General features: G+C 42.2%; 1 protein-coding gene and 1 pseudogene across 4 annotated transcripts in view; one reads left to right on the forward strand and one right to left on the reverse strand.

The window, feature by feature from the left end:
• The first annotated feature begins 1207 nt into the window (after positions 1 to 1207).
• LOC135509774 (centrosomal protein of 152 kDa-like) lies at positions 1208 to 12970 on the forward strand (annotated as a pseudogene).
• Positions 12971 to 21401: 8431 nt separating this feature from the next.
• The window catches only part of LOC135508922 (tight junction protein ZO-1-like), a 220775-nt gene continuing 218959 nt past the window's right edge, over positions 21402 to 23217 (reverse strand). For all 4 annotated transcript variants that reach the window (XM_064929141.1, XM_064929140.1, XM_064929145.1 and 1 more), the window contains one exon: positions 21402 to 23040. In XM_064929141.1, coding sequence (XP_064785213.1) covers positions 22946 to 23040 — 95 coding nt within the window. In that variant the 3' untranslated portion in view covers positions 21402 to 22945. The remainder of the gene's footprint in view (positions 23041 to 23217) is intronic.

The raw sequence follows: 23217 nt of genomic DNA on the forward strand, positions 1-23217 counted from the left end.
GTTCCTTTTCCTGTTCCTGTTCCTGTTCCTTTTCCTGTTCCTTTTCCTTTTCCTGTTCCTTTTCCTGTTCCTTTTCCTTTTCCTGTTCCTTTTCCTGTTCCTGTTCCTGTTCCTTTTCCTTTTCCTTTTCCTGTTCCTGTTCCTGTTCCTTTTCCTGTTCCTTTTCCTGTTCCTGTTCCTTTTCCTGTTCCTGTTCCTTTTCCTGTTCCTTTTCCTGTTCCCGTTCCTTTTCCTGTTCCTTTTCCTGTTCCTGTTCCTTTTCCTGTTCCTTTTCCTGTTCCTGTTCCTTTTCCTGTTCCTTTTCCTGTTCCTTTTCCTGTTCCTGTTCCTTTTCCTGTTCCTTTTCCTGTTCCTTTTCCTGTTCCTGTTCTTGTTCCTTTTCCTGTTCCTTTTCCTGTTCCTTTTCCTGTTCCTTTTCCTGTTCCTTTTCCTTTTCCTGTTCCTGTTCCTTAATTGTTTGAAACCTGGATATTTAGCTTCATATTACGAGGCATGGCTTACTTTGCTTCAAAGTAGCCTGTTTCCAAAATCCCATTATAGAAACTTGGAGGCAATTAAAGACCTCCTCGTAGGCATGGAGGGAATTATTTTATAAAGACCTCCTCGTAGGCATGGAGGGAATTATTTTATAAAGACCTCCTCGTAGGCATGGAGGGAATTATTTTATAAAGACCTCCTCGTAGGCATGGAGGGAATTATTTTATAATGACCTCCTCGTAGGCATGGAGGAAATTATTTTATAAAGACCTTCCTCGTTTGCCTAGAGGTAATTATTTTATAAAAGACCTCCTTGTATGCCTCGAGGTAATTATTTTATGAAGACCTCCTCGTAGGCATGGAGGGAATTATTTTACAAAAACCTCCTTGTAGGCATGGAGGGAATTATTTTATAAAGACCTCCTCGTAGGCATGGAGGGAATTATTTTATAAAGACCTCCTCGTAGGCATGGAGGGAATTATTTTATAAAGACCTCCTCGTAGGCATGGAGGGAATTATTTTATAAAGACCTCCTCGTAGGCATGGAGGGAATTATTTTATAAAGACCTCCTCGTAGGCATGGAGGAAATTATTTTATAAAGACCTTCCTCGTTTGCCTAGAGGTAATTATTTTATAAAAGACCTCCTTGTATGCCTCGAGGTAATTATTTTATGAAGACCTCCTCGTAGGCATGGAGGGAATTATTTTACAAAAACCTCCTCGTAGGCATGGAGGTAATTATTTTATAAAAGACCTCCTCGTACGAGCTCTCTTGTTCTATTGGTTTTCAAATCAACTTTCTTAAATTGTATAGCAGCCAAAGGCATTATCCTAGTCGTATTATCAACCCGTGATAATGGTTGCATCTTCAGATCTTCCCTCATTATCCTAGTCATATTATAACCTGTGATAATGGTTGCATCTTCAGATCTTCCCTCATTATCCTAGTCGTATTATCAACCCGTGATAATGATTGCATCTTCAGATCTACCCTCATTATCCTAGTCGTATTATCAACCCGTGATAATGGTTGCATCTTCAGATCTTCCCTCATTATCCTAGTCGTATTATCAACCCGTGATAATGGTTGCATCTTCAGATCTTCCCTCTAAATTTCTAAAGGATATTTCCATCTCTGTCCATGAAACCGCTCATATGTGTAGTTCATGGTGTTTTCCTGCAAATCACATTTTTTTGGGGGGGGGGGCATTTGCGCCTTTTCAACTTACCATTGTGATCTGTTCCATTAGCCGTATTAATTGATAGAGTATAGGCTAACTACACTACTTTGATAGGCATAGTGGGCATTAAGAAGTGAATACATTCAATGCCCACGAAAACGTTTGTTGATACCTGCCTTTACGTGAGGAAAGAAGTGGCACCTTGCAGCGTTTGACAGTGATGAGGGGTGGTCCCATTACGGATGCAGGCAGTGATCTTGGTTTAGAACAGCAGAGGTGTATTTGGATTGTCCTGATCACATCATTCCTGGATAAAATACAATCTCTCTGTGCCTCCTCCCCCCATCTGTCCTGTGAAGATGAAGAGGTCCTGGGCTCAGAGGTTCGAGGCAGACGCCAGAAGACAGAGACCCACAGAAACCCAGGAGTCTTCCTCTCAGACAGATCTCACTGAGAAGGAGGAGAAAGCCTGTCAGACATCCAGCTCTGAGAGGACCAAGGCTGCCCCAGGCTGCACTATGGAGAAGCTGGACACCAGGTATTTTTCACAGTGCATTATATAAAAATGATGGTGCTATTGCAGGATTTGATTTGTTTCATGAAACAATCTATGATTATAGATTGGAGTACAAATCTGTCCTATGATTGACTGACTTGACTTAAACCCTTGGCTCCAATGAGAATCATAGGCTATCGACAAATGTCTATGACTGAACAACCAATAAACTCTACTACTACTACTACTACAACTACAACAGGCTCGGTGAACAGAAGCTGCAGCGAGAGGCAGGCACGGCTCAAGCAGGGCAGTGGAGGATACTGGGAAACGAGTCCAGAGAGAACTACAGGAGAAATACCTGGAGGACATGGCTAAACAGGTCAGGGAGGAAATGTTTAATAAAATCTTCTCTAAATCATGTGGGGGGGGGGGGGGTTCCGGTTGCTTATACATTTTTATTTAGACATTTTCGAAAGTACATACCGGCTGTAACGGGAGTATATGCCAAGCGAAACTCCATATTTGGAGAGTTATATATATATTTTTTAATATGTTTGTATTTAAAAAATATTTACTCATCATCGACATCTCTAAAGCACAGAAACTGGGGTAGCAGGGACCCACTCTCTGATACTGGGGTAGCAGGGTCTCACTCTCTGATACTGGGGTAGCAGGGACCCACTCTCTGATATTGGGGTAGCAGGGACCCACTCTCTGATACTGGGGTAGCAGGGACCCACTCTCTGATACTGGGGTAGCAGGGACCCACTCTCTGATACTGGGGTAGCAGGGACCCACTCTCTGATACTGGGGTAGCAGTGACCCACTCTCTGATACTGGGGTAGCAGGGACCCACTCTCTGATACTGGGGTAGCAGGGACCCACTCTCTGATACTGGGGTAGCAGGGACCCACTCTCTGATACTGGGGTAGCAGGGACCCACTCTCTGATACTGGGGTAGCAGGGTCTCACTCTCTGATACTGGGGTAGCAGGGACCCACTCTCTGATACTGGGGTAGCAGGGACCCACTCTCTGATACTGGGGTAGCAGGGACCCACTCTCTGATACTGGGGTAGCAGGGACCCACTCTCTGATACTGGGGTAGCAGGGACCCACTCTCTGATACTGGGGTAGCAGGGTCTCACTCTCTGATACTGGGGTAGCAGGGACCCACTCTCTGATACTGGGGTAGCAGGGACTCACTCTGTAACATTGGTCCTCAGTGATCATCATACAACTGATTGTCTCAGATTCTGGAAACTTTTAATGTTCAAATGAGGCAATTCATTTAGCAGAAACATACATACATACATACATACATACATACATACATACATACATACATACATACATACATACATACAGGCAAAATCACATATTTAAAAACAGATTCACAAGCCATATCGGCTGAATTAAGTGCCTATTCATCCACATGTCAAAATGTGTGCTACAGGTTGAAGGAGCAGCAAGCAGAGTCTATAGCCAATGGCTCCAGGACGTCCCCTCGCTGCCGGGGTACAAGGCAGCGAGAGAACGAGAGAAGTGGGAGAAGGTGCAGGAGAAACACGTTCAACAACAGGTACAACTAACTGTCACTGTTTCACTGTGTTTCTTGTCTGAATCATCAGATTGTGATATTTGCTTATATTGGGGATACTATTTATATTTTTTGCTAAGTTATACAGTATTTAACATCATCCCTGGATAAAATACATCTCTCTTTGTCACTAAGTTGTACAGTATTTAACATCCAAACAGAAAATGAGTTGAAGGATTAGCGGTGAAATGGTCCTTTTAACTAACTTCATCCCAGTAGTCTGATAGTAACAAAACCTAGCACTTCTTCTGCTTCACTCCAAAGCATCTTGTAGTTCTAGTTTCTCTCCCTCCTCTCTGATTTGGGTCAGATGTCCCTAGTCCTGACTGTAGAGGAGAGGCGGCAGGAGGAGAGGCCTAGGAGTTCAGGACAAGTCCAGAGGGTTGAGGAGATGCATCGCTGCAGCCAGCTGGAGGAGAAGGATCTGAAGACCGAGCTGGAGGAGGTGGCCCATCTGCAGAGCCGGGTGGCCCATCTGCAGAGCCGGGTGGCCCATCTGCAGAGCCGGGTGGCCCATCTGCAGAGCCGGGTGGCCCATCTGCAGAGTCGGGTGGCCCATCTGCAGAGTCGAGCTGGAGGAGGTGGCCCATCTGCAGAGTCGGGTGGCCCATCTGCAGAGTCGGGTGGCCCATCTGCAGAGTCGGGTGGCCCATCTGCAGAGCCGGGTGGCCCATTTGCAGAGCCAGGTGGCCAATCTGCAGAGCCAGGTAGACTGTGAGAGGGAGGAAAAGGCTGCCCTGCTGAAAGCAGAGATGGCTGCAGCCAGAGCCTCCTGGAACAGAGATAAACAGCAGGAGATCTCCTCAATGCAGGCCTTCCAGGAGGAGCAGCTGAAACGGGCCCGGGATGAGACGCAGGGGGAGGTCGAGCTCCTCCTTCAGAAGGAGGCTGAGCTGCAGCAGGCTCTGAGGGACCAAGAGGAGGACTGGAGGAGACAGGAGGAGAGTAGGGACCAGGAGCATAGGCAGGCCAGAGAGGAGATGCTCCAGGAGCTTCAGGCTGGACTGAAGGAGGTGCAGACTATGCTCCTCAAAGGAGGAGCCCACAAAGAGAAGGAGAATGGAGGAGAGGTGGAAGGGAGATGGAGGACCAGTGGAAGCATTAAAGAACTCCTCATGTCTACGTGTAAATACCTCATCTCTAAAGCTGTAGCCCAGGCCAAGAACGAGTGGAAAAAGGTGGGTGTCTGTCTCTGTCTCTCCTCTCTCTCCTCTCCTCTCCTCTTCTCTCTCCTCTCCTCTCCTCTCACTAGATGTGGTAAAGAGGTCAATGGAATGCAGACCGTGGGGGATAGGAGGACTCCAGACTAGAACACAACATTCAACAAATCTTATCTAAGTGGATATTTATCAAATCCGTCATGATAGAATACATCAAATCAGGCCCAAAATCTGTTGACTAAAGTCTGATTTTTATATATTTAACTGATCTCGCTGCATAACATTTAGAAGTAATCCCCCTTTTCACGTTTAGAAGAAGTGACTGTTAAATGCTAACTGCCATTGTATAAGCTGATAACGTCGCTAACATAGAGAAATCGGAGGTGGCAGTCAGTCTCTTTGAACTCTTTGAACAGTTGATTGGTGACATGAACATGTCCTGGGGTTTATTATGGATCCCCGTTAGTTCCTGCCAGGGTAGCAGCTACTCTTCCTGGGGTTTATTATGGATCCCCATTAGTTCCTGTCAGGACAGCAGCTATTCTTCCTGGGCTCCAGCAAAATTAAGGCAATTTATACTATTTTAAAAACATTCACACACTGTCGGGTTGACATCTATGCAAGCAATTATACTCTTGTGAAATGGAAGCTAATTTTGCTGGGGGGGGAATGTGGAGAGTAGGCATCTTTCCTCCATGCGTTTCCATGGCGATTCCAGCGATTTGGTCGAGTTCCATTGACCTCTTTACTGCATGTATTGTTTACCATGCCGAGGCATGGTAGCAGGTGTACCACTGTGTTGACCTGACTAACAGTGTGTTTTGAGGGCTGTGTTGACCTGACTAACAGTGTGTTTTGAGGGCTGTGGTGTCCTGACTAACAGTGTGTTTTGTTGCCCGTGTTGTTCTCCAGATCAGTGAGGAAGGGCTTGGCGGGTGCTGAAGGAACATCGGGAGCGCCAGGAGAAAGAACTCAACCAGATTCATAGTGTGTTTCTTCTCAAGTCTTCTGTGTATAGAATAATATGCCACTTAGCAGACACTGTTATCTAAAGAAATGTAGAGTACAGTGAGTGCATAGAGAGTGATCCCTGCAATTAGTAGAATAGATACAATGGCAGAAACACACCTCCAGAGTGGCCCAGTGGTTTAAGGCACTGTATCGCAGTGCTAGCTGTGCCACTAGAGAATCCTGGGTTTGAGTCCAGGCTCTGTCGCAGCCGGCCGCGACCGCGAGACCACATGGGGTGGCGTACGATTGGCACAGCATCGTCCGGGTTAGGCGAGGGTTTGGCCGGCAGGGATGTCCTTGTCCCATCGCGCTCTAGCGACTCCTGTGGCGGGCCGGGCTCAGTGGACGCTGACACGGTCACCAGGTGTACGTTGTTTCCTCCTCCTACAGATTGGTGTGGCTGGTTTCTGGGTTAAGCGGGCGTTGTGTCAAGAAGCAGTGCGGCTTGGTTGGGTTGTGTTTCGGAGGACGCATGGCTCTCGACCTTCGCCTCTCCCGAGTCCGTACGGAAGTTGCAGCGACTAGACAAGACTAACTTCCAATTTGAAACTACGAAATTGGGGAGAAAAAATGAAAAAATGGTTTAAAAAATGAAAACCACGGTCTCAGCACACTGCTTCCCACAACCACCCTCTTCAAGTATGATTGAAATAGGTTCTTCTATCGATTCCGGCTCCACTGATCACAAGAGAGAAGAGGGTGGTTGTGGGAAGCAGTGTGCTGAGACCATGTCCAAGCTGCAGAAGAAGAGGCAGGACCTCCGGTGGCATCTAGAGAATGCCTGCAGACAGCCACAGGCCACAGTCAAAGAGAGCAAGCCCTCCATACAGCACGTCAAAGGTAACAAAACTCCCTGCTGAATCCCCAAATCCACCCCTGGTCCTTAGGCCACGTTTCCTGTAGGTTTTAGGATCGCGGGTCACAGAAAGGATTGAATCAATCGATACCTATTTCGAGAACCACTGGGGGGAAAAAAGTGTTTTAATTCAAACAATGCCAGCAGCATAGCACCCTGCATACCACTGCTGGCTTGCTTCTGAAGCTAAGCAGGGTTGTCCTGGTCAGTCCCTGGATGGGAGACCAGATGCTGCTGGAAGTGTTGTTGGAGGGCCAGTAGGAGGCACTCTTTCCTCCGGTCTAAAAAATATCCCAATGCCCCAGGGCAGTGATTGGGGACGCTACCCTGTGTCGGGTGCTGTGTTTTCGGGTGGGACGTTAAACGGGTGTCCTGACTCTCTGAGGTCGTTAAAGATCCCATGGCACTTATCGTAAGAGTAGGGGTGTTAACCCCGGTGTCCTGGCTAAATTCCCAATCTGGCCCTCAAACCACCTAATAATCCCCAGTTTACAAATTGTCTCATTCATCCCCCTGTAACTATTCCCCAGGTCGTTGCTGCAAATGAGAACGTGTTCTCAGTCAACTTACCTGGTAAAATAACAGGTAAATAAAAAAAATGGACATCTTACTGTTTTTATTTTTATTTTTTTATTTTTTTACCCAAATCAAATTCAAATCATAATAATCGGTGTCCTTCCTTATCCCCTCCCTCTTTTTGTAGATGATCACGAGGTGGCACTATGGAAGGAGAACCTGCAGGAACTGGAGGAAATGAAAAGATGTGCAGAATTGTCTGGGTACGGAAACGTGACTTTTGACTCGTCCATATTGGATAGTGCGGAGTGATTTTAACCGAATTTACGGTTATTTTTCCGTTTAAAAAAGAAAATACTAATTGATTGACATCAGTTCAATTATTTGAACTCCATTTCGTGTGTATATATATATATATATATATATATTGTTCTTCTGTGAGCTTAATGCACACCACCGCACACTTTCTCTAGAGATACTTCAGATGCAGCCTGAACTGTACGATGGTGTAGTTTCCAACAGGCATATATATTCTACATAATTGAGCGCATGTATTTTTTGCTGTTGCCCAGACGGCTATATTGGTCCGCTAATTAAGGCATTGTAAAGGCCTAGTGCACAACTTTTGTGGCATTATTTTTTTTTAAATGATTACTATTTTATTCCTGATTTTTCAGCACCCCCTACTTCCCGCAGTTATGTTTTAGCACATAAAACGTGGTAGTTAACTACAGTGACCATAAGCCATTGTGCATTTACTTGTCCGGTCTGTGTTTCTTTTATGCCTGCTACAGAAGAGGCAGAAGAATGAGCGCTAGTGAGGGGATATAGAGAGCAGCGGTTGCTTCGTGAGGTATCTCTACCTGAAAATACATAATCTACGTGATTGATAGTTGGTATTCGGCAACTTTATTCACTTTGAAGAACTACAAAATAGTGATGTCAGACAGCATATGCAGCAGCTCTATAGGAAGTAATAAAACCCCCAAATAAAACTAAATGTAATATTTTATTAAAGTCAATTTAATGTGAATAAATGATGGTTAGTAAGTGATCAGCAGTAATGGACAGTCACTAACCATCATGGGACTTGTATTAATTGTTTTATTCTGTGTTGCAGCATTCAACCCAAATAATGAAAACCAAAATCGAAAAACCGTGATAATTTTTAAAATAATAACCGAAAACGAAGAGACCTCATCAAGCACGAATCACTCATCACTAATATTGGATGTAATTCTAGTCAGATGTATAGTCACTAGTTACCAAATTAAAAGTTGAGCAAGTTAGATTTTCCCACAAATTTACACACATGTATTTTACAAGGAAATAGTTTATGATCCTTGAATGCCATAATTTACTTATTTTGTTAGATACTTCTCCCTATTAGCTGAAATCGTATTATTTCGAAGCCAGTTTTTAGCCGTCGTGCTAGCTGTTTGCTGCGAATTTGTCACCTCTCAACTGCCGTAGGGGGTCTACTCCCAAAGTTTTGTGCCAATTTTCTTCATTTTAGGCTCCAAAAAAAGTGATACTGTCCATTTTATATTCAGCTGTGTTTTGTATAGGCTAGCAATACGTTATCACATCATGTTAGACGGGCGTTCAATAATGGCCGATAGCCAGCTAAAATCAGACCGCGTTGATGTTGCTCCTGTAAAAGTCTTTATCTACCCCTGATACTAGTCGACCACTCTGGACTTGTCTGGGCAGACCTGCCTCTCCTCTACATAAAATCAACGTGAGAAACTTGCTAGCAAATGTTTGTGCTATTGAAACTAAATAAGTACTGTATTCTGATCCCCCCCCTCCTCATGATAGTGTTCTTAGACAAAGCAAGGAAAGTGTGATTCTCAGCCGTTGTGATGAATCGTCTTACCTTCTGAAATGGATTTCCTCGTCGGTTACATTTCTAAAATGAATGAATGTTCACCACAGACGATCAGATATGGAGCAGCGTTTCCACGCTGGCCTTGAACAGAAGGAGCAGTACATGAAGGCTGTTGAAAAAATCAGAGGTGATTGAAATAATCTACTACTTTAGCTACAAAGACTTTGACAAACCCACCCTAGTTGGGTGTGAACTGTGTTTTGGACATGCCTCCAGGCATCTCATGTACCACGGTGTTTGGTTGTCCAGGTAACATGCTCCAGGCATCTCATGTACCACGGTGTTTGGTTGTCCAGGTGACATGCTCCAGTTCGCATGTACCACGGTGTTTGGTTGTCCAGGTAACATGCTCCAGGCATCTCATGTACCACGGTGTTTGGTTGTCCAGGTAACATGCTCCAGGCATCTCATGTACCACGGTGTTTGGTTGTCCAAGTGACATGCTCCGGGCATCTCATGTACCACAGTGTTTGGTTGTCCAGGTAACATGCCTCCAGGCATCTCATGTACCACAGTGTTTGGTTGTCCAGGTGACATGCTCCTGGTACCTTCAGCAGAGTAAAGAGCGAGCAGCGGAGATGATCCGTGTCGAGGTGCTGAGAGAGAGGCAGGACACAGCCAGGAAGATGCGACGCTACTACTTCACCTGTCTACAGGAAGTTGAAGGGGACGGGAGGCAGGCTACAGGGTATGCTCTTACACGAAGGCCCTGTCCAGAAACAACCTATACCCCATAGACACGTGTGGAGATCTGAGAGGATTTGGTTAAGGTAATGTGGCAGCTCCACTTTGCCGTCTGATAGGCTATGTGGCGTTTAGCCAATATTGCATACACCTGCCCAATCCTCTCAGATATCTACTAGTGCTCAGGGGGTAGGGGTGGATTTGGCATTGAGGGTTATAGTAAAAGCTAAGTGTATCCTCCCTTTTACTTCCCTACCCTTCAGGGCTGAGAAGAAAATCATTAACGTTGCAAGTAAGCTGGCAGCCATGGCCAAAGAGTTGGAGACCCCTACCAAGAAGACGAGGGGAAAGAGCCGCAGCTTACCGGGTAAGACGTCTTGATTTAATACAATGTAAGGGTCATCAAATGGAATCGTCCTTCTAGGGAGTTTTTCCACCGCCTGTGTCTCTGCTTGATCTTTGGGGACTAGGGTGACTTACTGTAAAGTACTCTGTGATATAAAATTTAAAAAAGGGCTTTAAAAATGAATTTGATTGTTCAAAATGATCTCTGGTATCAACGGGCCAAGACCACCAGGACTACTAGGCCCATGAGTAAACCCACCCACCAGGAACCCCTGACCAATGGCAAAGAGAAAGGAGCCCCTGCAGACACGGCAGGGAAACCCCATATATCTTCAGGACTTCCTCTCACTTCCTCCTCACAAACCCTCTCATCGGATTGGTCAAACCTTCCTTGACTGTTACCATGGTGAATTTACTAACGTTACTCTAAGGACCCAGACCAGCAGGGATCGGTGCCTGCAGGTGGCGGAGTCTGTGAGATCAGACGATGACAACTTCCCGTGTCACCGTAGTAACACTGAAACCTCCCTGGTTCAGGAGTTTCCTGTTAGAGACGGAGGAGGATTGCCCGATTGGAGTATGTCCAGTAATGAGTCCCAAGATGGCCGCCACATCCTCGCAGTTAACTCTTACCCAGACAGAAACATAGAAACTGAAACCGTTCCCTCTGCGTGGACCTTCTTCGACCGATGACCTGGGTGATTTTAAGGTAGCCAACTCAGACATGACAGTTTATAAAGAGATGGTCAACGTCAATGTTCCGTCCCACGCCGCCAAAGCCTTGAATTTCCCGTGTCCCGCTTCAGACCAAAGCTTTGACTCTGTCCCCAGTATTTGTTTTATTTTTTACAAATGTAACCTTTTTATTTAACTATGCAAGTCAGTTAAGAGTAGTAGTAGTAGTCACAGTAGTAGTAGTCACAGTAGTAGTAGTAGTCACAGTAGTAGTAGTAGTCACAGTAGTAGTAGTAGTTACAGTAGTAGTAGTAGTAGTAGTAGTCACAGTAGTAGTAGTCACAGTAGTAGTAGTCACAGTAGTAGTAGTAGTAGTAGTCACAGTAGTAGTAGTCACAGTAGTAGTAGTAGTAGTAGTCACAGTAGTAGTAGTAGTCACAGTAGTAGTAGTAGTAGTAGTCACAGTAGTAGTAGTCACAGTAGTAGTAGTAGTAGTCACAGTAGTAGTAGTAGTAGTCACAGTAGTAGTAGTAGTAGTAGTCACAGTAGTAGTAGTAGTAGTAGTAGTCACAGTAGTAGTAGTAGTAGTAGTAGTAGTCACAGTAGTAGTAGTCACAGTAGTAGTAGTAGTAGTAGTAGTCACAGTAGTAGTAGTAGTCACAGTAGTAGTCCCAGTAGTAGTAGTAGTAGCAGTAGTCACAGTAGTAGTAGTCACAGTAGTAGTAGTAGTAATCACAGTAGTAGTAGTAGTCACAGTAGTAGTAGTCACAGTAGTAGTAGTCACAGTAGTAGTAGTAGTAGTCACAGTAGTAGTAGTAGTAGTAGTAGTCACAGTAGTAGTAGTCACAGTAGTAGTAGTAGTAATCACAGTAGTAGTAGTCACAGTAGTAGTAGTCACAGTAGTAGTAGTAGTAGTCACAGTAGTAGTAGTAGCAGTAGTCACAGTAGTAGTAGTAGTAGTAGTAGTAGTCACAGTCACAGTAGTTTTAGTAGTCACAGTCAGTCACAGTTAAGAGTAGTAGTAGTAGTCACAGTAGTAGTAGTAGTCACAGTAGTAGTAGTCACAGTAGTAGTAGTCACAGTAGTAGTAGTAGTCACAGTAGTAGTAGTAGTCACAGTAGTAGTAGTAGTAGTAGTCACAGTAGTAGTCACAGTAGTAGTAGTAGTCACAGTAGTAGTAGTCACAGTAGTAGTAGTCACAGTAGTAGTAGTCACAGTAGTAGTAGTAGTAGTCACAGTAGTAGTAGTAGTAGTCACAGTAGTAGTAGTAGTAGTAGTAGTAGTCACAGTAGTAGTAGTAGTAGTAGTCACAGTAGTAATAGTCACAGTAGTAGTAGTAGTCACAGTAGTAGTAGTAGTAGTCACAGTAGTAGTAGTAGTAGTAGTCACAGTAGTAGTAGTAGTAGTCACAGTAGTAGTAGTAGTAGTAGTCACATTGGTAGTAGTAGTAGTAGTCACAGTAGTAGTAGTAGTAGTAGTCACAGTAGTAGTAGTAGTAGTCACAGTAGTAGTAGTAGTAGTAGTCACAGTAGTAGTAGTAGTAGTAGTCACAGTAGTAGTCACAGTAGTAGTAGTAGTAGTAGTCACAGTAGTAGTAGTAGTAGTCACAGTAGTAGTAGTCACAGTAGTAGTAGTAGTAGTAGTAGTCACAGTAGTAGTAGTCACAGTAGTAGTAGTCACAGTAGTAGTAGTAGTAGTAGTAGTCACAGTAGTAGTAGTAGTAGTCACAGTAGTAGTAGTAGTCACAGTAGTAGTAGTAGTAGTAGTCACAGTAGTAGTAGTAGTAGTAGTAGTCACAGTAGTAGTAGTCACAGTAGTAGTAGTAGTCACAGTAGTAGTAGTCACAGTAGTAGTAGTCACAGTAGTAGTAGTCACAGTCACAGTAGTAGTAGTAGTCACAGTCACAGTCACAGCGAGCCTAGTCTGTTCCTGGCTCTGATTGGGACCGGAAGAATCAGAACCAGTTCCAGAACAGGCTGTGTTCTAAGAGTCTGATCTCTGAGCTGAAGCTGAGCCAACAGCAGGACAGTGACTCAGAGGAGACTGCACTCCTCCCTGCTACTTTTCAGAAGTGATATAAAGGGATGGGATGGAATAAGTGAAGATTAGAGTGAGTCTTAAATGTGTGTTTTGGTTCATCTTTGTAGTGACTGTGAGGTCATTGTGACTGTGAGGTCATTGTGACTGTGAGGTCATTGTGACTGTGAGGTCATCATAAGTTCAAGTAAACACCCAGTCAATGAATTTAAAATATATATTTTTATGGATTGTTATCTGTATTGATGTATTTTATATCAAGGTTGTGAGATATGCTGTGCATAGTGAGAACAAACTTAATAATGTTGCATGAATGTCATTTATAATTAAATGTTTTTTATCTTGCTTGTTTTTATCTTACTGATAATGACAATATTTATAATTGTTATTATCAAGAATTCTGTATTTCTAAGGGGTTCTATTCACTTGTCTGTTCACAGTGAAGTCTGATGAGAAACATGACAGTAAAACGGTATATTGTGCCTTCTATTGTCTTCGACATTCCACCACCGTTTCTACCTTAGACTTGCATCATGTGTAATAATTGTTCTACCGGGATAGCCAGGCTATTTAACGCATCGGTCTCACCTATCCAGCCTAACCATGATATGAATAATACTTTTGACTTCTTTGTTTTTACTTAGCTTTTTTATTTTACTTTTTGATAACTTTCCTTTCTACTTGATGTACATAGTCAGGTCCTCATTGATCGGATATTGTCTATCAAAAAAAAATCGGAGAGAAGAAGTAGACCATTCCAGATCGATTTGTTAGATGATACGAGGAGGACACGCGCACAAACCATCCATTCTATTAGAGGGAAATCATACTCGTACTTGGACACGGGTCATCAGAGCAACGAAGTTACCAGAGTCTTGCTGCAACACGAACATCAAAAAAGAGGATGCGATTGCTGTTTTCTTAAGAAATATACCCGGTTATTTTTTTTACATCTGTGGATTTGGTTGGGATTGGTTAAAATAGGATGTTCCGCTGCATTTCTGGAGTAATTTACACGATATTCAAATCATTGTTTCGTTACTTTTTCCTCAGTGAAGCTACAGTATCAAGGTACAGTATCATCATTTCGCTTCGAAATCTGTAGATCCGTCAGTGTTGTAGTGGAGGGTAAACGTACGATGGTATATGCACCGTATGCCCACTTGTTAACATACTAACGAGCCTGGGTTTATAAGCGCGGAAGTCGAATCTGCCGCACGAACATGCGTTTTGCGGCACAGTCGATAGCGCGCCGGACCTCGGGTTTAGAAGGTCGAGCTCTTTGCAAACAAGACAAATGGTGGTTTGGCATTGGAGAAATACGGTAAGGGAGCCAGCCTAGTGGTTAGAACGTTGGGCTAATAACTGAAAGGTTGTTAGATCGAATCCCTGAGCTGACAAGGTAAAAATCTGTCGTTCTACCTCTGAACAAGGCAGTTAGTTTTTAACTAAAGGTCAAATAAAATATTGTGGGTAGGCCTATTAAGAGACATCAGTGACTTTACCATTGTAATCAGATCGAAATTATTCTTTTTGTCATTGACTTAATTATCCCACTAACCATGTGTTAAATATGTATTGTAGGGCTATGAATTGAACATATAGTAGACTATTTGCTATGGTTTTGCCCACAGACTAGTTACAAGATCAGGAACAAATTGGCTGGAGGCCAAACATAGTTGCCAACCCCAGTTGTATATTGTAAATTAAATCACCCTCTTCACCACCATCATCATCATCATCATCATTCAGATAATTAAAAATACGAGTGGATACAGTTCTAACCTTCGCTGAAGTGAAATTATTTTTTTACTCGCCAGTGTGATCTGAAGAAGAAACTACATAGTCTAACAACGTCGCTCACAAACTGCACAGATGTGAGCTGTGTTTCACTGTAGAAGCATTGGTCCTCTTACATTTTAATTCCAGGTTGCGTATCAAAATATTTAAGGGCATTCCATGTAAAATGTTACTCGCAGTGCCGCTTTACTTCTGGGCTATAATGGCGGGTCTAATCCTGAATGCTGATTGGTTAAAATCGCATTCAAGCCGGTCAAAATCATGATTCAGCTGGCAGTACCACCACGCAGGGAAGTACAGAGAACTGACTTGTTCCTGACAAAGTTATTATAATATACTCTGACAGAAGTAGTTCCTGCTTCCGAGTCGGCCTGTCACAGAGTAGAGACTGGGCGTGGTTTAAACTCACCCAGCCCATCGTTGATTGTTGGTGCACGAGCTGGTCCCAGCCCCCTAGGCGCTTCAGCGTTCAGGCGTAGCTGTGTAGAATATCTATGCGCTCATACTCTCGATACAGTTATCACACACCTGGCTCCTGTTCTCTTCACTATGTTCTGTATGTGTCCCCCGCAACTCATTGCACAGTTCCTGTTTTTATGTTATTCTGTATTTTTCCATCATGAGAAAGGCCCATGGCCCTGAAACTGTTAACACTGTCTCAAGTCAGCTATGTTGTATAACACATACACCCACACAAGCCAACAGCAGATAATATTCAATCACATATGATATGGTAACGGGCTATAGTGCATAACACAGAACCTCACATAACAGAGTGTTAAAAGTGCTGCTGTTGCTAGCTAGCATGCCTTTCTGTGATGCAGACGGTGAGCTGAGCTGCCGACTGGTGCTGGCGTTGCATTATGGGAGATGTAGTTTGGTACCTCTACGGTCTGAATGGAATAGAGGTGATTTCATTTAACATTTTACATTTAAGTCATTTGGCAGACGCTCTTATCCAGAGCGACTTACAAATTGGTGAATTCACCTTATGACATCACATTGTAACTTGTTTATGTTGCAGTGTTTTTGTACATGAGTTGTTGTATTTTGGTACGGTCAACACTGAAAGCACCTAGCAATGTATTGGGGATGTGAGACAGGATATGGGGTTTACCTTTCTTCATGCTCCTGTATAGAACAACGTGTCTGATGGTGCATTGGAGACTGATGTGTTCCTGTCCTGTCTTTTCACAATACTATTGCAGATCAACATAAAAGCCTAAAAGACAGTCGTGGTGTCGCTCTTCATTGCTTGGTTCTCCAGTGGTACATAAGAACGTGGTATCGCTCTTCATTGCTTGGTTCTCCAGTGGTACATAAGAACGTGGTATCGCTCTTCATTGCTTGGTTCTCCAGTGGTACATAAGAACGTGGTATCGCTCTTCATTTCTTGGTTCTCCAGTGGTACATAAGAACGTGGTATCGCTCTTCATTTCTTGGTTCTCCAGTGGTACATAAGAACGTGGTATCGCTCTTTATTGCTTGGTTCTCCAGTGGTACATAAGAACGTGGTATCGCTCTTCATTGCTTGGTTCTCCAGTGGTACATAAGAACGTGGTATCGCTCTTCATTGCTTGGTTCTAGAGGAGAACATAAGAACGTGGTATCGCTCTTCATTGCTTGGTTCTCCAGTGGTACATAAGAACGTGGTATCGCTCTTCATTTCTTGGTTCTCCAGTGGTACATAAGAACGTGGTATCGCTCTTCATTGCTTGGTTCTCCAGTGGTACATAAGAAACCCGCTCCAATAACAAAGGGTCTGAATACTAATGTTTTTTTACTAAGGTTTTTTTTTTTAAATTAAAATTTATAATACATTTGCAAAATTTCAAACATGTATTTTGCTTTGTCATTATGGGGTATTGTGTGTAGATTAATTTGTAAATACATTTTTAAAAAAAACTTTTAAAAAACTATTTAAAAATAAGGCTGTAAATGTAACAAAATGTAGGAAAAGTGACGAGGTCTGAATACTTTCCGAAGGCCCTGTTTACTCACATACACCCACGTGGGTGATCAGAATGCTAACCTTCAGGGGGATCTATGAACAGATTTCAATAAGATGTTTCTAAAACGCTGTCATTTTCACTTTTAGCGGAGGTATAGAATTAGACTTTTATATATATATACAGTGCCTTGCGAAAGTATTCGGCCCCCTTGAACTTTGCGACCTTTTGCCACATTTCAGGCTTCAAACATAAAGATATAAAACTGTATTTTTTTGTGAAGAATCAACAACCAATCAACAACAATCAAGTGGGACATAATCATGAAGTGGAACGACATTTATTGGATATTTCAAACTTTTTTAACAAATCAAAAACTGAAAAATTGGGCGTGCAAAATTATTCAGCCCCTTTACTTTCAGTGCAGCAAACTCTCTCCAGAAGTTCAGTGAGGATCTCTGAATGATCCAATGTTGACCTAAATGACTAATGATGATAAATACAATCCACCTGTGTGTAATAAAGTCTCCGTATAAATGCACCTGCACTGTGATGGTCTCAGAGGTCCGTTAAAAGCGCAGAGAGCATCATGAAGAACAAGGAACACACCAGGCAGGTCCGAGATACTGTTGTGAAGAAGTTTAAAGCCGTATTTGGATACAAAAAGATTTCCCAAGCTTTAAACATCCCAAGGAGCACTGTGCAAGCGATAATATTGAAATGGAAGGAGTATCAGACCACTGCAAATCTACCAAGACCTGGCCGTCCCTCTAAACTTTCAGCTCATACAAGGAGAAGACTGATCAGAGATGCAGCCAAGAGGCCCATGATCACTCTGGATGAACTGCAGAGATCTACAGCTGAGGTGGGAGACTCTGTCCATAGGACAACAATCAGTCGTATATTGCACAAATCTGGCCTTTATGGAAGAGTGGCAAGAAGAAAGCCATTTCTTAAAGATATCCATAAAAAGTGTTGTTTAAAGTTTGCCACAAGCCACCTGGGAGACACACCAAACATGTGGAAGAAGGTGCTCTGGTCAGATGAAACCAAAATTGTACTTTTTGGCAAGAATGCAAAACGTTATGTTTGGCGTAAAAGCAACACAGCTCATCACGCTGAACACACCATCCCCACTGTCAAACATGGTGGTGGCAGCATCATGGTTTGGGCCTGCTTTTCTTCAGCAGGGACAGGGAAGATGGTTAAAATTGATGGGAAGATGTATGGAGCCAAATACAGGACCATTCTGGAAGAAAACCTGATGGAGTCTGCAAAAGACCTGAGACTGGGACGGAGATTTGTCTTCCAAAAAGACAATGATCCAAAACATAAAACAAAATCTACAATGGAATGGTTAAAAAATAAACATATCCAGGTGTTAGAATGGCCAAGTCAAAGTCCAGACCTGAATCCAATCGAGAATCTGTGGAAAGAACTGAAAACTGCTGTTCACAAATGCTCTCCATCCAACCTCACTGAGCTCGAGCTGTTTTGCAAGGAGGAATGGGAAAAAATTTCAGTCTCCCGATGTGCAAAACTGATAGAGACATACCCCAAGCGACTTACAGCTGTAATCGTAGCAAAAGGTGGCGCTACAAAGTATTAACTTAAGGGGGCTGAATAATTTTGCACGCCCAATTGTTCAGTTTTTGATTTGTTAAAAAAGTTTGAAATATCCAATAAATGTCGTTCCACTTCATGATTGTGTCCCACTTGTTGTTGATTCTTCACAAAAAAATACAGTTTTATATCTTTATGTTTGAAGCCTGAAATGTGGCAAAAGGTCGCAAAGTTCAAGGGGGCCGAATACTTTCGCAAGGCACTGTATATATATATATATATATATATATTTTAGATCTATGGCCCTTTACCATTGAAATATATTCGGGAAAAAAAGTATACCTGCTATCAAAGGTATTTTTCTCAAGCGATCTAATCTAGGGCGGTCTGCACATCTAGAAGTTGTGTTCATGTTTAGCGCTTAAACAATTTAAGTTTCAGAACGGGCAGAATAATTATAAGACATCTCTTTGCTTTCACAGCGAGCACACCTAATTGGATCGTAACTTTTACAAGTAAAGTTACGGGGCCCTGCTTTAGCTCTTTTTAAATGTATTTTTGTGGTCGTGGAAGAAGTTTTAAAACATTTTACTCAAGCTGATGTTCATGACAAACTGCCCTCGTAATGAAATGAAGATGTGATAAACGGTGTTTGTCTATACTCTGGTTAATGTAATGCATGAGAAAAATATAAACTGCCTAAAATATACTTTCCCTGAAAATAATCTTGCATTTGTCCCAATAGTTTCTCATTCATTTTAACCTAACGATGGTCTTTCACGATTGGTTTAATCTTGTGTAGAGTAATGCTATACAGTCGTCTGCTGAGGAAGAATTGATTCTGACAGACCATCCTGTATAAACACTGTTTGAATTGATTCTGACAGACCATCCAATATAAACACTGTTTGAATTGAGTCTGACAGACCATCCTATATAAACACTGTTTGAATTGAGGCTGACAGACCATCCTATATAAACACTGTTTGAATTGATTTCAATTCAGACTGTTAAACAGCTTCCATCTCAAGGCCATCAGACTGTTAAACAGCTTCTATCTCAAGGCCATCAGACTGTTAAACAGCTTCTATCTCAAGGCCATCAGACTGTTAAACAGCTTCTATCTCAAGGCCATCAGACTGTTAAACAGCTTCTATCTCAAGGCCATCAGACTGTTAAACAGCTTCTATCTCAAGGCCATCAGACTGTTAAACAGCTTCTATCTCAAGGCCATCAGACTGTTAAACAGTCTATGTATGTATGGTAGTTGTTGGGGAACTGTTAGATTACTTGTTAGGTATTACTGCACCATCGGAACCAGAAGCACAAGCATTTCGCTACACTCGCATTAACATCTGCTAACCATGTGACCAAATAAAATGTGATTTGATTTGGAAAAGAAGTCAAAATGACAGTTTATCAAAAGTTAGAGAAAATGCCTTTGACGCGGTTAGTTAAACAGCTGTATCATTTGATGGGTATAAGATATTTTTGTTCTAAGATTTAAATGCATAGAAGAAGAGGAAGATATCATACGCTTTATATTTTATGTCGGTTGTTGGAAAAGTGATCAAAGTAGCTGATTTTGTGTCAAATTGCATTTACAGTAAATGGAATGTAGGAAGTGGTGTCATAATGGGCTCTTTTAGAATGCAGAGGGAATCCCATGAAAGTGGATGTAAGAAATTGTCATAATGGGCCCTTTTAGAATGCAGAGGGATTCCCATGAAAGTGGATGTAAGAAATGATGTCATAATGGGCCCTTTTAGAATGCAGAGGGAATCCCATGAAAGTGGAATTGTTTAAAAAGTATAAAAGATATTGAAAGTTGTATAGAAGCAGCTCAATCCAGTCCAGTTTACACGCTTCAAAGTTTTAACGACGTTTCTAGCTTGAAGAGGAGTAGAAAAGTAGATTTCCGGAATAAAATGTGTAGTGCTTGCTAGTTGGTTTTAAAGTATTTATGGTTTTGAAATACAGTGCCTTCGGGAAATATTCAGACCGTTCACTTTTTCCACATTTTGTTTGGTTACAGCCTTATTCTAAAATTGATTACATCGTCCCTCCCCCCTCAATCTACATACAATACCCCATAAAGACAATGCAAAAACTGTTTAATACATTTTTGCTAATTTATATATTTAAAAAAAAATGAAATCACATTAATTAAGTATTCAGACCCTTTACTCAGTACTTTGTTGAAGCACCTTTGTCAGCGATTACAGCCTCGAGTCATCTTGGGTATGACGCTACAAGCTTGGCACACCTGTATTTGGGGAGTTTCTCCCACTCTTCTCTGCAGATCCTCTCAAGCTCTGTCAGGTCTGATGGGGAGCGTTGCTGCACAGCTATTATTAGGTCTCTCCAGAGATGTTCGATCGGGTTCAAGTCAGGGCTCTGGCCGGGACACTCAAGGACATTCAGAGACTTGTCAAGAATCCATTCCTGCGTTGTCTTGGCTGTGTGCTTAGGTTTGTTGTCCTGTTGGAAGGGGATCCTAAGCCCCCCAGTCGGAGGTTCTGAGTGCTCTGGAGCAGGTTTTCATCAAGGATCTCTTAGTACTTTGCTCCGTTCATCTTTGCCTCGATCCTGACTAGTCTCCCAGTCCCTGCCGCTGAAAAACATCCCCACAGCATGATGCTTCACCGAAGGGATGGTACCAGGTTTACTCCAGACGTGACGCTAGGCATTCAGGTCAAAGAGTTCAATCTTGGTTTCATCAGACCAGTAATCTTGTTTTTCATGGTCTGAGTCTTTAGGTGCATTTTGGCAAACTCCAAGCTGGCTGTCTCAAACGAAGCACTAATTAAAAAAATAAATGTTATTAATACAGTGGTATATTTAGAAATGTGTTGCAAAGGGGGGGGGGGGCATTGAACATAAATAAAACTAAATTGCAGCCACACTGGAAAAAAAGAAAGCAGTGTCAGATTGAAGCAGTGTATATCAAAGCAGTGTATATCATATCAAACGAAAATAGCACGGATGTGCCGTTTTTAATAAATCGTCTATTAGTACAAAAAAAACACATTTCAATAGAGCTGAGCTTCCAGTATCACAAATGGAGAGGGGTCGCTCCTTAAAACAGCTCCAACTCCAGTACAGAGCTTTTAAAATGTATTTAAACCAAGCACTGTTTTTCTATTTTTGTAAATAAGAATAACAAGTTATTTGACTGTTAAAAATGCCTTTAAATACTAGTGGTGTGTGTGTGTGTGTGTATGTATGTTGGTAGAAAAGTAGTATTTTATTACTGCTTAGGTCAGTTCCAAGGCTCCAGGGTAAGTATAACCAGAATACAAACACAACCAATGAAATCACTCTTTTTTTTTTTTTTTTTTTTAATAAACAATTATTTTTTTTAACCTCTTTTTATACAAAATGACAAAGATGTACAAAAGTTAATTTAAAGCGAACCAAGGCCATATGCTAGCATTATATACAGCCACAATTTAAACGTTCTAGTTGTTGTTCATTTGTAGTATTTCCTCTGAAACTTCAATATGCATAGCAGGAAACGAAAGCATGACCTCTTCATCAGTCTCATATTATAGTTAATCCAAGTGCAAAATGCAGTGAAATTCCATTTCTTTTGTTCCAATTTTGTTATTTTCTGTTTGTTTTTTTCCCCCCATAATTTTTTAAATCACTAAAAACGTAAAGATCTGATGTTTTTTAGTTAAAATGCAGATAAGGCATCACTGCTTGCAGTGCATGATGGGACTTTTAATGTGTTTGAACTTAGTAGTAGCAGGCTTCCGGACCTGAGTGAAGCACATGCATAGATCTCTAGACAGCTGCAGGAGTTTGTCAAATCAAGTCAGTGACATTTTATTTTATGGTAAAACATTCAGTAGTTCTTCTAAAGATGGACAGACCAATCAACTGGGGGCATCCCAATGCCAATACATTAACTTCAGTCTTCAGTATTACCTTCAAAACGGTGTCGTGTTTTAAATGATGCCTACAGTATCAAGGTAACCCTTGATCGAGGCTCAGCTGCAAGTCTTCAGATATCCTTAAGAGCGAAACGCATGACCACAAACAACCTCACAAACAAAAAAAGCTTTTGCATATACCAACTTTTCTGTTTGTGAGTGCATACAGTAAGTTGTAAAAATTTCCGTTGCAATATTCAATTAATTTTAAAAAATGATTCTCATCTTGATTTTTTATTTTTTTTAAATGTTCCTCTGTCTTGCAACCTGCTAAAAATTTGAAAAAAATCTTAATTAGATTGTTATTCAGTCAGTCTGTGGCACTGGTCATGCATTCCAACAACAGTTCCATTTTTATTATATATTTTTGTTTTTAACAGTTTTAGATTTTTTGCAAGCCTTTAGTTAAAGCACCAAAAAAAAAAAAAAAAAAAAAAAAGGTGGGTGGGAAAAGGAGAGCACCGCGCTGGGATAGGATGCTGTGTTGAGACTCCTCCCACTTCACTGGGACTCCTCCTACTTTCCCCAGGGGCGGTCACAATAAACAACTTAATGTTCAATATTCAAGTTCAAGAACATAAGAATATATTCAAGAATAAAAGTTCGTACTTCATCAAGTCAAGCAGTGCTGCCTCCTGCTGCCTGGGAGGGAGACAACAGGGCAAAGGGGTCACAACAGCAGGAGAGTGGGGGTAACGTTTCTGTCTGTGGCTGTCCCTTGATCTAACACATTCAGTAACAGGCCAGCTGTCTCCCTCTATGTTCAGAAGTGATCGATGAGCACAGACACACAGTTGGCTCCCACCAGGTAGTTGGGGTCTCCTGGAAGAGACTTGTTCTGCCATGTCTTGGGGTCACCTGGAGGATTTAGAGAAACAAGAACAGTTATCGGTCGGTCGGGTTAGTCATTTGTCTTTCTTAGTGTGCGGTTCTTTAAATTGGTTTTGAAGGCCCAGTGTTATGTTAAGAGTGCCGTAACAGGCCGCAAATAACAGCATATGCCGATGATGATTTTGTGTAAAATCTTCAATCACA

The sequence above is a fragment of the Oncorhynchus masou genome, chromosome 22, assembly GCF_036934945.1.
Source record: "Oncorhynchus masou masou isolate Uvic2021 chromosome 22, UVic_Omas_1.1, whole genome shotgun sequence".
Taxonomy (NCBI): domain Eukaryota; kingdom Metazoa; phylum Chordata; class Actinopteri; order Salmoniformes; family Salmonidae; genus Oncorhynchus; species Oncorhynchus masou.